General features: G+C 43.8%; 1 protein-coding gene across 2 annotated transcripts in view; it reads left to right on the top strand.

Annotated features, from left to right (window-relative positions):
- Nucleotides 1-12805, top strand: part of Pdpk1 (3-phosphoinositide dependent protein kinase 1) — a 68944-nt gene extending 56139 nt beyond the window's left edge. Inside the window, exons 12-14 of one of the 2 annotated variants that reach the window (XM_032914422.1) lie at nucleotides 6021-6078; nucleotides 6803-6955; nucleotides 7301-12805. In XM_032914422.1, coding sequence (XP_032770313.1) covers nucleotides 6021-6078; nucleotides 6803-6955; nucleotides 7301-7417 — 328 coding nt within the window. In that variant the 3' untranslated portion in view covers nucleotides 7418-12805. Of the gene's footprint in view, nucleotides 1-2209; nucleotides 2294-6020; nucleotides 6079-6802; nucleotides 6956-7300 lie in introns of those variants that run through there. The other variant, XM_032914423.1, reaches the window with a different exon arrangement.
- The last annotated feature ends 147 nt before the right edge of the window (nucleotides 12806-12952 follow it).

Here is a 12952-nt window from a genome sequence, read left to right as displayed (position 1 = left end):
CTTGTTCCATTTTCTTGCTGTTGTAAATAATGGAACAGTAAACCTGGATATGCATCTGTGTGATGGACATTCTGTGTATATCGTAGGGGTGAGATAAGGGGTCATGTGGCAGTTTGAGTTTTAGTCTTGTTTTTAATTTTAGCTTTTTATTCATGTACTTGTATCTGCCACATGTGTGTGGGTACCTGAAGTGTTCAAGAGAGGGCATCATGTCTCCTGGAGCTAGACTTATAGGTGGTTTTGAACTGATTGATACGGGTTGTGGGAACTGCTCTCAGGTCCTTTCAAAAGAATAGAGTGTGCTTTTAACCAGTGACCATCTCTTCAGCCCCTATAATTTTATTCTTTTGAGAAACCTCCATACTAATTTCTACGCTAAACAGCACGTAAGTCAGAGTTGTTCTTTTCCTCTCTAACTCTGGCTGTCCTAGAACACACTATGTAGACCAGACTGGCCTCAAACTGCCTACCTCCAGAGTGCTGGGTCCAGAGTGCTGGGATTAAATGTGTGCACCACCACCGAGCATCATTATTTGTTTTCTTGATGGTAGCTATTCTGACTCGGATGAGATAAGATCTCAAATAGTTTTAGTTTACATTTCCCTAGTGGCTAAGGATGTTGAATACTTTTTTTAAAATTTATTTTTTTTTTTAAAGATTTATTTCTTTATTATATATAGATGAGTACACTGTAGCTGTCTTCAGACGCGCCAGAAGAGGGCACCAGATCCCATTACAGATGGTTGTGAGCCACCATGTGGTTGCTGGGATTTGAACTCAGGACCTCTGGAAGAGCAGACAGTGCTCTTAACAGCTGAGCCATCTCTCCAGCCCCTGTTGAATAATTTTTAAAGCATATTTTAGCCATTAGTATTTCTTCTTAGAATGCTCTGTTTAGTTCAACTGACTTATTGATCAGCAGTTTGGGTTTTCTTCCTTTCTTTCTTTCTTTCTTTCTTTCTTTCTTTCTTTCTTTCTTTCTTTCTTTCTTAAGATTATTTATTTTATGCGAATACACTGTTGTTGTCTTCAGATGCACCAGAAGAGGGCATCTAATCCCATACAAATGGCTGTGAGCCACCATGTGATTGCCGGGAATTGAACTCAGGACCTCTGGAAGAAAAGTCAGTGTTCTTAACTGTTGAGCCGTCTCTCCAGCCACAGTTTGAGTTCTCTAAGTCTTTAATCTTATAGTTCTTTATATATTCCAGATATTACTGATCCCTGTGTAAAGTCTGGCTGGTAAAGATTTCTCCCATTATGAAATCTAGGGAAGATTTTGATCAAAATAATTTTAGCTGTTAGGTACAGTTCCAAGCAGGAGCTTTATAAGGACATCCTGGGCTTCTGTATGCTGAGTTCACCAGTTGTCCTGCTTTCAATAGTCTCATGCAGGAGCCCTTCCTCTTAGAGCCTGGCCAGAAGCACTGTTTTCATGGGTATGTGTGTTTTTGGTCTTGCCTTTGCCTGGAGTTGTGAACATTAGACAGAACAGGAAGTCTACCATGTCTTGCCTGCTGTCTTGGGTTTTAGGATTCTCTATCCTTTCCAGTCTTAAACCAAGTGGTAGTAGTCCCAGCCCTCAGGAGGCAAAGGCAAGCTGATCTCTTGAGTTTGGGACCAGCCTGATCTACAGAGTGAGTTCCAGGACGGCCAGGGCTATACAGATAAACCCTGTCACAAACAAACAAAAAATTTAGTTCTATGTAGAAAGTGATGTCTCTGCAGAGCTTCAGGGAATTCCTATCTGAGAAAATATTTATCTTTTTCTCACTGTTACTTGCTGCTAGTGTGCAGTGGACTTTTTCAGTGATCATGTACTGGAGGGTGGACATCACCTTGACAGTACGTAGAATGTATATGTTATTATCTTTGAATTTTCTGTAGTAGGATTATGGCTTAAAGATGTATATTTTTGAGATTAATATATTCATATAGTTCTACTATATTCTAACTAGCAATCTTCAGCTATACCTGCTGTAGTTAATTTGTTAATTTTAAAGTCATTACTTTATAATCCTGACCATTCATGTGCCTATATAGAAATACAAGTAAAGTTTGTTGGTCTCTTTTGCAATAATATTTAAAAAATATTAAAGTACTATTAAACTTCTGTACATTTTATCTAAACCAATTAATTTGATACTGAACATTTATAATACAAATGTGAGCATGGATAATAACTTAAATTTTTTTTTCTCTGTCACAGAATCACCATTTAAGTCTAAAAAGATGTAAGTGGGGTTGGAGAGATGGCTCAGTGGTTAAGAGCACTGACTGCTCTTCCAGAGGTCCCGAGTTGAAATCCCAGCAACCACATGGTGGCTCACAACCATCTGTAATAAGATCTGATGCCCTCTTCTGATGTGTCTGAAGACAGCTACAGTGTACTTATATATAAAATAAATAAATAAATCTTTAAAAAAAATTGTAAGTGGCTGTGGAGATGGCTCAGTTAGTACAATTCTTGCTGTGCAATCTCGAGAACCTGAGTTCAATTCCTAACAACCACATAAAGAATTAGATGTGGCAGTGCACACTTGAATCTTCAGTGTTGGGGAGGCAGAGACAGCATGATCTCTGGGGCTTGTGGCCAGTCTAGCCAAATTTGTGAATTCCAGGTTTAGTGGAGAAAGCCTGGAAAAATGGCTCAGTGACTAAGAACAGTTGTTGCTCTTGCAGAAAGGACTCAGATTCAATTCCTAGTACCCATAGGATGGCTCACAACTGTCAGTAACTCCAGTTCCTTTTCTGACTGTCACAGGTACCAGGCACACATGATGCATGTATATACATGTAGGCTCATATACATAAATAAATCTAAAAAAGATAAGGTAGTATCCTAGTCATTGTTCTATTGCTGTGAAGAGCTCCTATGACCAAGACAACTTTTATAAGAGAAAGTATTTAATTAAGGGCTTAGTATCATGGTTGGGAGCATGGGACCAGGCAGGCAGGTAAGAGTTAGAACAATAGCTGGGAGCTTTACATCCTGATCTGCAGACACAGAGAGAAAGCTGTGAGCTTTTTTTTTTTTTTCGGAGCTGGGGACCAAACCCAGGGCCTTGCGCTTCCTAGGCAAGCGCTCTACCACTGAGCTAAATCCCCAACCCCAGCTGTGAGCTTTTGAAACCGCAAAGTCTACCTCTGATAACATACTTCCTCCAAAAAAAGCCATACCTCATAGTCCTTTCAAATGGTACCACACCCTGGTGAATAAGCATTGAAATATATGAGCCTTTGGAGGCCGTTCTCATTCAAACCTCCATAGGTGGAGGTACATAAAACACAGCAGCAGAGCGACAAGAAGAGGCATCAGATGAGGGAGACACCTGATAGCGGCTTACACATCTACAGTGTTTGCACACACACAGGAGACATGGTTGTAAGAACTGCAGAACTAGGTTAGTGTTTCAGGCTCACACTGTCCACCCTCACAGAACAACACATTGGTAAGGAGGCTATATCATAGCCGTACCTTCTAAGGACGTCAGAACACTAGAGAACCAGGGTGGCAGTCCACTGGAGTAGAATTAGCCTACCCAGTCCAGTAGAATCACTGCAGAGACTGTGCTGTCCATGACATGCAAAGGAGCATCTCACCGTGAAGAGAGAAGTTCTGAAAACACTGTAAAATAGTACACTGGGGGAAAGTAGACCTGTAAGAGACGGGGAAGATCCACAAATAAAGCACTGGCTATCACAGTCCTTTCTATTTTAATAAGATTTATTTATTTTATTTATACCAGAACACTGTAGCTGTCTTCAGACACACCAGAAGAAGGCATTGGATCCCATTACAGATGGTTGTGAGCCACCATGTGGTTGCTGGGAATTGAACTCAGGACCTCTGGAAGAGCAGTCAGTATTCTTAACTGCTGAGCCATCTCTTTAGCCCCTACATTCCTTTGAAGAATATTGAGTAGGTGCCTTTTATCACCAGGAAACAAGACTGATGAAACTGTTTCAGATGGCTATTTCCGCAAATTATCGGTTTAAAAAATGAATCAGAAGGATGCACTTATGATATGGCAGTATAGAGTAAATCAGTTGTAGGCATGTATATGAGTGCACGCTAATAAATAAATCTTAGTGTGTGTGTGCATGTGCACACCACAGAGCATTTGTGGAAGTTAGGCCTAATGGCAAGGGCCTTTAACCATTGAGTCCTTCTGCTGTTCAGGTTAATTGTTCTGTGTTTTTGTGGAGTTGTTTTTTTGTTTGTTTGTTTGTTTGCTTGCTTGCCTGCTTGTTTATTTGTTTTTCCTGAGACAGGGCTTCTCTCTATAGCCCTGGCTGTCTTGGAACTCATTTTGTAGACTAGGCTGGCCTTGAACTCAGAAATGTGCCTGCCTCTGCCTCCTGAGTGCTGGGATTAAAGTGCACGATTAAAGGCGTGCACCACCACTGCCTGGCATGTTTATTATTTTTAGTTAAATAAAATAATTGAGACTGGGAATGGTGATATATGACCATGATCCCAGCACATAGAAGGCAGAGGCAAGAGGATTGAGGCCAGGTCTGGGATGGTTCTAGGCAAAGCTAAACAAAAAAACAAAGGTGAGTGGGTACTTGCAAGCATGTGCTGAAGTTTTCTGGACTGTGTGTTATTGGTAGCTACAATCCAGAGGGAATAATGCTAACATCCCTTGAATGTTAGAGGAGAATATAGTTTATGAGGCCTGTGCTGGAGAGATGGCTCAGTGGCTTAGAGGATTGCGCTGTTCTTAGAGAGGACACGGGTTCATTTTCTAGCAAACAGTGGCTCACAACCATCCATTAACTCTAATTCCAGGAGTCTGATGCACAAGCACATACATTGTGTACAAACGGATAAAACACTCATGTAGAGAATGAATAAATCTTAAAAACAGAAGTAAAATAAAATGACACGAGGCCCGAAGGCTAGATTAGTGCCTGCTGTACAGCATCACAGGTCTCCTTACCTAAGTCAGCCAGCTCAGTAGAGATGTCGGCCAGTCGGGCCAGTCTCAGTTCTACACCTGCACTGCACTCCAGATACTGCATCGAAGCAGTGAAGCTCCGAGGGCCTCAGGCTCAGGTCCTTAGACAGTCTTCTTGGGGTCTGTGTGGATAGCAGAAAAGAGAACCAGGCTGTGGAGTTTTGCATTGCATTGCCATTATGTAGTTGCAATGGGTGAAGCATGGACTCCTTAGCCTCTGCGTCTTCATCTCTTTGGCATTTGATGACAGAGTTTGCCTCCTTTAGGAGGGTCACATTGCCCTGTGTGAATTCAAAGTTGCATATCAAGCCTTGGCATATCAAGTTGCAGTAAGACTAGGCACATCTGAAGCTATCTTTAAAGGATTTGTGATTCTATATAACTTTGGATTCTAGGCACTCTTAGGTGCCCTGGCTTGAAAAGTAATTTACAGATTCTAATACTGATTTACAGTGGTATCCAAACCTCTGTGAAGGTTTTTTCATCTAGCATGTCTTGTTTTGGCTCTTTATTTTACGAGGGGTGTTCTAGGCTGGCCTAGAACTTGATATATAGGCAGGCTGACCTTAAACTCCTGATCTTCTGACCTCTGTGTCCCACGTTCTGATATTAAAATTGTTGCCAGCACACCCAGGCTCACTGCAGCTTTTTTGATGTGGTGGTGCTGGTGCTGCTGCTGGTGCTGCTGGTGCTGCTGGTGGTGCTGGTGCTGGTGGTGCTGGTGCTGGTGGTGGTGGTGGTGGTGGTGGTGGTGGTGGTGGTGGTGGTGGTGGTGGTGGTGGTGGTGGTGGTGGTGGTTTCTTGTTTCTGCGCACTATCTCCCCAACCTTCCTCTACTGTGCAGGTATCTCCAACTAGAAGATGATCTCAGGAATAGATTATGGCCCTTACTCACAGATAGAGTCTGCCCACATTGCGTCACTGCATCTGGGGTATCTCCTAGACCTGAAGAGAGTGTGTGTTTGGAGTGGGGTGAGGACAGGATGTGACAGATACAAAGTGTACAGAGGCCCTGTGGGTTTGCAGAGCCTAATTCTTCTTCCTCTTTCTTTTTAGGCACCAGTTTGTAGAAAATAATCTAATATTAAAAATGGGCCCAGTGGATAAGCGAAAGGTGAGTCGGTTTCCTGATCCTCTTTATCCTGTGACTTCTTACTGCTTCTATCTCAAGTCAGTTCTTCATCCTGGGGTCCTGCCATGAATTGCTAGATATGGCATTCTTCATCTTGGCATGATCTTTGGAGATCATCTCTAGATTTTCTAAAGCCAGGAACACTCAGACTCTTAGGGAAGCATTTCAGCCCTGTGGAAAACCAGCCTTATGCTCTGACCACAGGGCATGGTTGCACAAGGCCCATCTCACTGTGCTAAAGTTTCTGTCACATTGAGGAGGATAGATCATTTCTCAGAACCCAGCCAATAGTCTTTTCATTAGAAGATTTGAAAATACAGAGGTTGTGGTCTATTACATTTTCTGGACATCAGGTAGTGCAGAATGCATTAGACTGCTAACAGGAACCTTCTGAACACCCTTCTTGGCTCTGTATACTTAAGAAATGAGAATCTCCATGAAGGTGGGCTGAGACCTGGCCTGCCAAGGGCTGGACTCTGTGCCTTAGAAAAGCTGAGGGGCCAGGGCTCTACAACCTAGCCATTGAAGCTAGACATTGTGAGCTAAACAGCAGCGACCTGTGCTTATGTTTGCCTGATGTAATCTTTTGAACCTAGGTTCCAGGTTGAGGAGGAAGTTTCTCAGGTGAATGGGGAGGTGACTGGCAGTCACTGTGTCCTGAGCGACTTACAAGTTGGTTCCATCTGTGTTTGTTTATTTGTACTAGGGTTTATTTGCAAGACGACGACAGTTATTACTCACAGAAGGGCCACATTTATATTATGTCGATCCTGTCAACAAGGTCTTAAAAGGTGAAATTCCATGGTCACAAGAACTCCGACCAGAGGCCAAGAATTTTAAAACTTTCTTCGTCCACACGGTGAGTCTGTCCCTATAAGGCGTATGATTGTAGTCTCATCACAGGCTTCTAATCTCTGTTGGAAGTGTACCTTGCTTGACCAAGGAAGCATCTAGGCTCAGGTCAGCCTCTTGTGTCTTAGAGACAGACCTATGTGAACAACTTAGGCATGAATTGGGCCAGGAGATATTCTCTGCTTGATTTTTACTTTTGTTTGGTCACCTGCCCACATACTTCAGTTTCTGCACTTGCAGAGTGGAGAAGCCCACTGTGCCCACTGGCTTCAAAAAGGTGCTGGCAGTATTGACAGCAAGACAGGCTGGGTGGGGGGACTCCCTGAGGGACAGCAGATGCTCTGTTTTGCAGCCTAACAGGACGTATTACCTGATGGATCCAAGCGGGAATGCTCACAAGTGGTGCAGAAAGATCCAGGAGGTTTGGAGGCAACAGTACCAGAGCAATCCAGATGCTGCTGTGCAGTGACGTGGCCTGCGGCCGGGCTGCCTATCGCTGCCAGGACACCTGCCTCAGCGCGGCTCGGCCGCCACCCAGGACGCTTCCAGACCACCTGCCAGCCATCTCAAGGAGAACATAGATGGCAAAAACCTTGCAGCTTTTTTATTTAAAAGAAAAGAAGAAAAAAAAGAACCCAATCACACAAAGAACAAAACAAATAGCCAACAAACAGGAATTCAGGGTCGCTTTGCTTGCTCTCTGTGCTCTGTGGTGGCTTCCATGCACTGCTGTGACCATGGAGACCCAGCTCCTTGCACGGTAGCCCAGCTTCTGCCCAGACCAGTGGCCAGATTTGGCATCACCAGCCCCTCCTAGCATCCACAGGAACCGCATGCCTGCCTCTACCCTTCCCCACCTGACACACAGCTCCTGCTGTGACTGAGGGACTGAGTGTATCTGGCCTACACCAACTGTTGCAGAATCCTTCACCAGGAGCCTCTTCACTCCTCTGCTGGGGTAGTCACCAGCTTACTGTGGGTACAGGGCTCTTAGCTTGTGTGTATTTTCCCTTCCTTGAATCCCTTGTATGGCCCTAGAGGTTTGGTCAGGTGTGTTTCTGGTGACAGGATTTCTGCGCTCCTGCCTTATAGTAGGCGGGTTGTATGGTGAGAAGAATGAAGGCTGTTGTAGTTACAGGTGCCCTCCCTGGGCTCTGCTCTAGCGTTCCACTTCCTAGAAGTTTATCCCGTGAACTAGACACCAAGCCAAGCACATGTCCAAAAGGGTTGCTGTCATACCAGCACCTAGGTAACACCAACTAGATCCTTTTCAGACACAGAATCTTGTCCTGAACCTGGGCAAGGCTGGAAGTACTATGGAGAATCCAGCCTGGGCCACCACTTCCATGTAGAGAAGTGGGGCAGCAGCCCCTCCTGGGAGTTTATGCACAGTTCTAAGTGTGTAGACCACATGCCCTATGAGGCAGGCACTGAGAAAACTCTAGGGTGTGTGCCAGTATCCCTCCAAGTGTCGCCTGGGATGCTGTGGGTAAACATTTCTCAGCTAGCTTCATTTTCACAACTGTTGAAAATCTGAAAACCTTCTCATGTTGCCTGGTCACCACCTACTACCATAAAGTGTGGGCCTTGCCTGGAAAGAATGTTACCACTGTCTTGCTCACAGAACAGCCCTCTTAATCTGAGCCTGTCTATGCTGGCATTCTTTGCCAGTGTTGGGACACTTCTTTGATGCTAAACTGACAGTGCTTTGTTCTATAATATAGATGGCCTGGGATATTTTGGCATTTCTTGCTTAATGCTTCTGAGGGACTTGGCTGTACCTCTCTTTGACTAAGATGTCCCTAAGTTGGCCCTTGGTCTAGTGGGGAACAGTGGGCATCTGCCCTCACAGACGACGGCAACACCTCAGATTCCCGTGTTCCAAAGGCAGCAACAATTTTGCCATTTCTGTTAACTTTAACAAAGACACTCCCAAATACCCACAACAGAGGTTACCCCGGTTTTGTCTACAGTGACTGCCTGTGGGCCAGGCCATCTAAACTGAGAGGGGGAAAGATTCTATGTTCAAACCTTTAAGAGTGATTCTTTTAAACTGAGGTAGAGTGTAGATAAAAAGCCAGCCATTGTGCTGTGGCAGGGGTGCTGGATGGGAACAGAGATTTTATTTAGACTTAGCTCGATTGTGTGATAAGAACTTTAGGTGACCCAGGAGCAGGGCATCACTTGCCTGTAGAACCCAGGGAAAAGGTATGGCCTAGTATACTATCAGCCTATAAGTGAGAGTGGGCACTCTTGGTTTTTGAAGAGCCTGTGTTAGCTAAGTACATTTGTCTAGTTTCTCCTTGGAGTCCTGTTCTTGTTCATGCCTGTGGCCATTTAGCCCTCAGAGTGCCCTGTATCCTACATTTGCACATGTAAGAGTGGCTTCCTGCCTCTCCAGTGGATGCAGACACAGGGAAAGCATCTCTGAGGGCACTTAACTACAGGGGACCACAGGACTGAGGCTTCGCTTGAATTAGATCACATGGCTGGCTGTATATGGGAGATCCTCTGTTGCTTCCTTCCCTGGAGAGCAATACTACCTCCTGGGCTTTACCAAGCACCACCCTAACCTCCAAAATCAGGGTTCAGCTAAGTTAGTAATAGGTGGCCACCCTATGCTACAACAGCCGAACTCTTCCTGGGTCACCTTTGTCTTTACTGCTCCCTTTTCCTTGATTTTTTTCTTTTCTCACCCTGGCTTAAATCACCTTCATTTTTTTTCCAGTCATCCTTAGAGCGGTCACCCCGTGTGCAGGTGCCTTACTTTGTAGGACAGGATGTGGCTGTCAGTTTGTACATCTTTCTCTCTCTCTCTCTCTCTCTCTCTCTCTCTCTGTGTGTGTGTGTGTGTGTGTGTACACAGCAGTAAATGGAGGATGTATGTAAGGAGAGAAAGAAATGCCCTAATAGTTCCTCTAGAAATCATGTGTCCTAAGAATGGCAAGGATGGAAATAAAGTTGAAGACTGCTGTCTGGCTTCTCCTACCTAGGTACAGTAGACTGTACCTCACAGCCCACTGATCACTGGCTTCTCTTGGCATCACAGATGAAACTTAGCTTAAATGGGTCATTTCTACCTGTTTTTCTGTGCTCCAGCTGGGTTGTGGGCTCCCCATGTAGAGCTGAGTTTCTCCACTCCACGGAGTGCCATCATGGCTCAAACTGTCATTCTGAGCTAAAACCTGGTAGATGCAGTAAAAACCACTTCGAGAAAGATGGCTTGTGTTAGGCTGAAGCTGATAGAAACTTCACCTGCTGCAGCCCTCTGTGGGCCACCCTAGTGTTTGAGATCCATGCTTGAAGTAACCTTGAAGACAGCTGTGTGCACACACTCCCAGTGCCAGCAAGGGGCTGTAGGTAATTGTGTGCTTTCTTTAAAGAAGTGTATGTTTTCTGAAAGCAAAAGAAAAAAGGAAGGCCCATCATTCAGAGACCACTGTGAGCATTTTCATGTAGATCCTGTTCTCCCTAACTTTTTTGTTCCAGTGCTGGGAATTGAGTTGTGAGGTTCAGGAGTGCTAAGCAAGTGCTCTACCACTGGTGTGCATCCTTAGTCCTTGTTTGCTCTGTAAACCAAACTGGGAACACACACAACATTCATCCTTTACATCCAGCTTGTTCACTTGACATTTCCTCTTGAGCATTTCTCCATGCCACGAGTAGTTCTTCAAAAGCATGTTTTTGATAATTGTAAAGTCAAATGGTTGTAAATTTATAAGTTATCCAATTGTTTCCCTGTTGTAAAACATTCAGGTGGTCTTTGCGTTTTCTTTGTGTTTTGTTTTTTTGCTATTTAAATAATGCTGTGGTGAGTATACTTATAAGCCTTTGATTTTTATTCTGATTTTACCCCTTCCTCACATACCTGAAGTGGTATTTTTGGGTAAAATAATTTGTTCATTTCACAGCTTTTCCTCTTCCTTGGTCTGATGTTTAGATGCTTTGAGTTCCAGTTACAAACCTACCTTCCTTGTGTCCTACAGATTCTGAACACATCAGTTCTTACCAAGCTGTGTATTCCCAAGAAAGTGTGACTAGGACTGCTCTTTTCTTTTTAGTGCTAAAATGTCATTACTGCAGATTCCTTTGTGACAGATCTTTTCCAAAAGCCAGTTTCTTCATTTTCATTGCAACAATCTACTCCTGCATGTTAACTTTCCATCCTCGCTGCTAAGGCTTCCCAGTGCTTGGTGATGTTTTCAGAATCTTGTACTTTGTGTCCACGATGGTACTGAATCTGCTTCTACACAGTCAGCAGAGATAAAGTGTTGAACTGACCTTGCCACATGCCTAATGGATAATTCATAATTAAGTTTATAGACTCAAATGCATTTGGGCCATTTGGGAATCAGTCGCAAAGCAGAATAACAAAGCTCTTCTTGGAAAAGAAACCACACAGATGATTTGGGTTTACCAGAAGTACACTTGTGAATGTCCCTGCTCCACACTTCAGGTCTTGATTCAGGACAGCACAGTGGCCAGGCTTTGTCATTGCTAAGCATGGCTGTCCCAGCTGACGCTATGTAAACCTTGTGTGCTACAGTGCTGCAGCAGGTAACTACAGTGTCCACCCAAATTGGATAAGATCTTCGTCTCTGTTGGGTTGGGGCCTGCAGGTTTAATGTTGAAACATGCAGCAGAGATTTTCTGGGCACCATACTCAGTGTTACTTGACTCTGTCAGAGCTTAGGGCTGGAGATGTGCAGAAATCAGTTTTCTGCCTTTCTCTGCCTCAAGGCTTCTCCCCACTGTTCCATAGACCCAGGGTGTTCATAGCTGAGACTTGGGAGGCCACAGCAACTCTTGAGTATGGCAAAGATGCTGCCATACACTTTTTCCACTTGTTTTAATGCAAAACCCAACATAAACTGATGGTGATGCCAATGGGTATAGCGCCTCTTAGGCAGAGTGTATGATAAGGGTCCTGACAGATTTGACGGGGCTAGGACGACTCTCAGAACCTTTGAAGATAAGTGGCTTCTGGCCTAACACTTAAGGGTTGTAGGTTAGAATGTGGAACAATGGCCTTGGAAGCTCTTTCAAGCACGTTTGCAGCGGTAAGCAAATGAACTAGCCAATATGCATACCTGAAAATTCCCTGTAATTCATTTCTTCCATATGAAGAATCCAAACTTTACAGAAATTTTTACAAATGGCAAAATTTCCCCTCCTCATGTAGTCCACCCTAGTTTAATCATCTGGGTTAGTGACTGCAAGTGGGTCACTGTGCAGGCGAAAGCCTCCATTATGACCATAGTGTGATTGAACATGGCACAAATCAAAAACTGTTACAGTATTTAGAGCTGCTGCGGCTATTCCCTAGCCACATACAGTAGGATGAATCAATAGTCTATTGCTGTCATTCAGGTTGGTGGCAGTCAGTTAGAACATATGTAATATTCTCTACCTGGTCTGTAGCTGTAACTGTGATGTACAGGCAAAGGAAAAATTAAAAATACTTATGAAAACAGATAATGCAATGATACTAGGATATACACTTTTGTATTTTTATTCTTATATAAGGTTATTTGCTGGCTATTGTCGGCCTCTAGTTCAGTCTGTATTATTTAAATTCTAATATATGAATTATTTGGATTGAATTCATGTTTGGGGCCACGTTGTTGTATGTATTGATGTACAGCCTTGAATGTGAATAATTATTGTAAACTATATTTTACAACTTTTTTCCTGGCTTTATTATATAAATTTTCTATTTGGTCATGGTTTAATCATATAATTTAATGAAACAACTATTCTTTTTTTTTTTCAAATATCTGTGCTTTAGATGTAATTACCGGATGATGGATTTCCCTCGTATGCTCGGTAGTCTTGTAATAAAAGCATGTAGAGTGTACACTTTCTTCTGTCCTGGATCCTCTTTGGGTGGGGGCGGGTCTTGAGTTTAGGATGCCCGTGAGAGCCCGAGGCTTGCTCCAGCCGGAAGCTGTAATCTCCGGTCTGCTTTTCGAGCCGGAACTTCCGTCTTGCACATGAGACCTGG

Source organism: Rattus rattus, chromosome 9, assembly GCF_011064425.1.
Source record: "Rattus rattus isolate New Zealand chromosome 9, Rrattus_CSIRO_v1, whole genome shotgun sequence".
In the NCBI taxonomy this organism is placed as follows: Eukaryota; Metazoa; Chordata; class Mammalia; order Rodentia; family Muridae; genus Rattus; species Rattus rattus.
The sequence above is the reverse complement of the archived record's forward strand: the minus strand, read 5'-3'. Positions and strand labels throughout refer to the sequence as shown.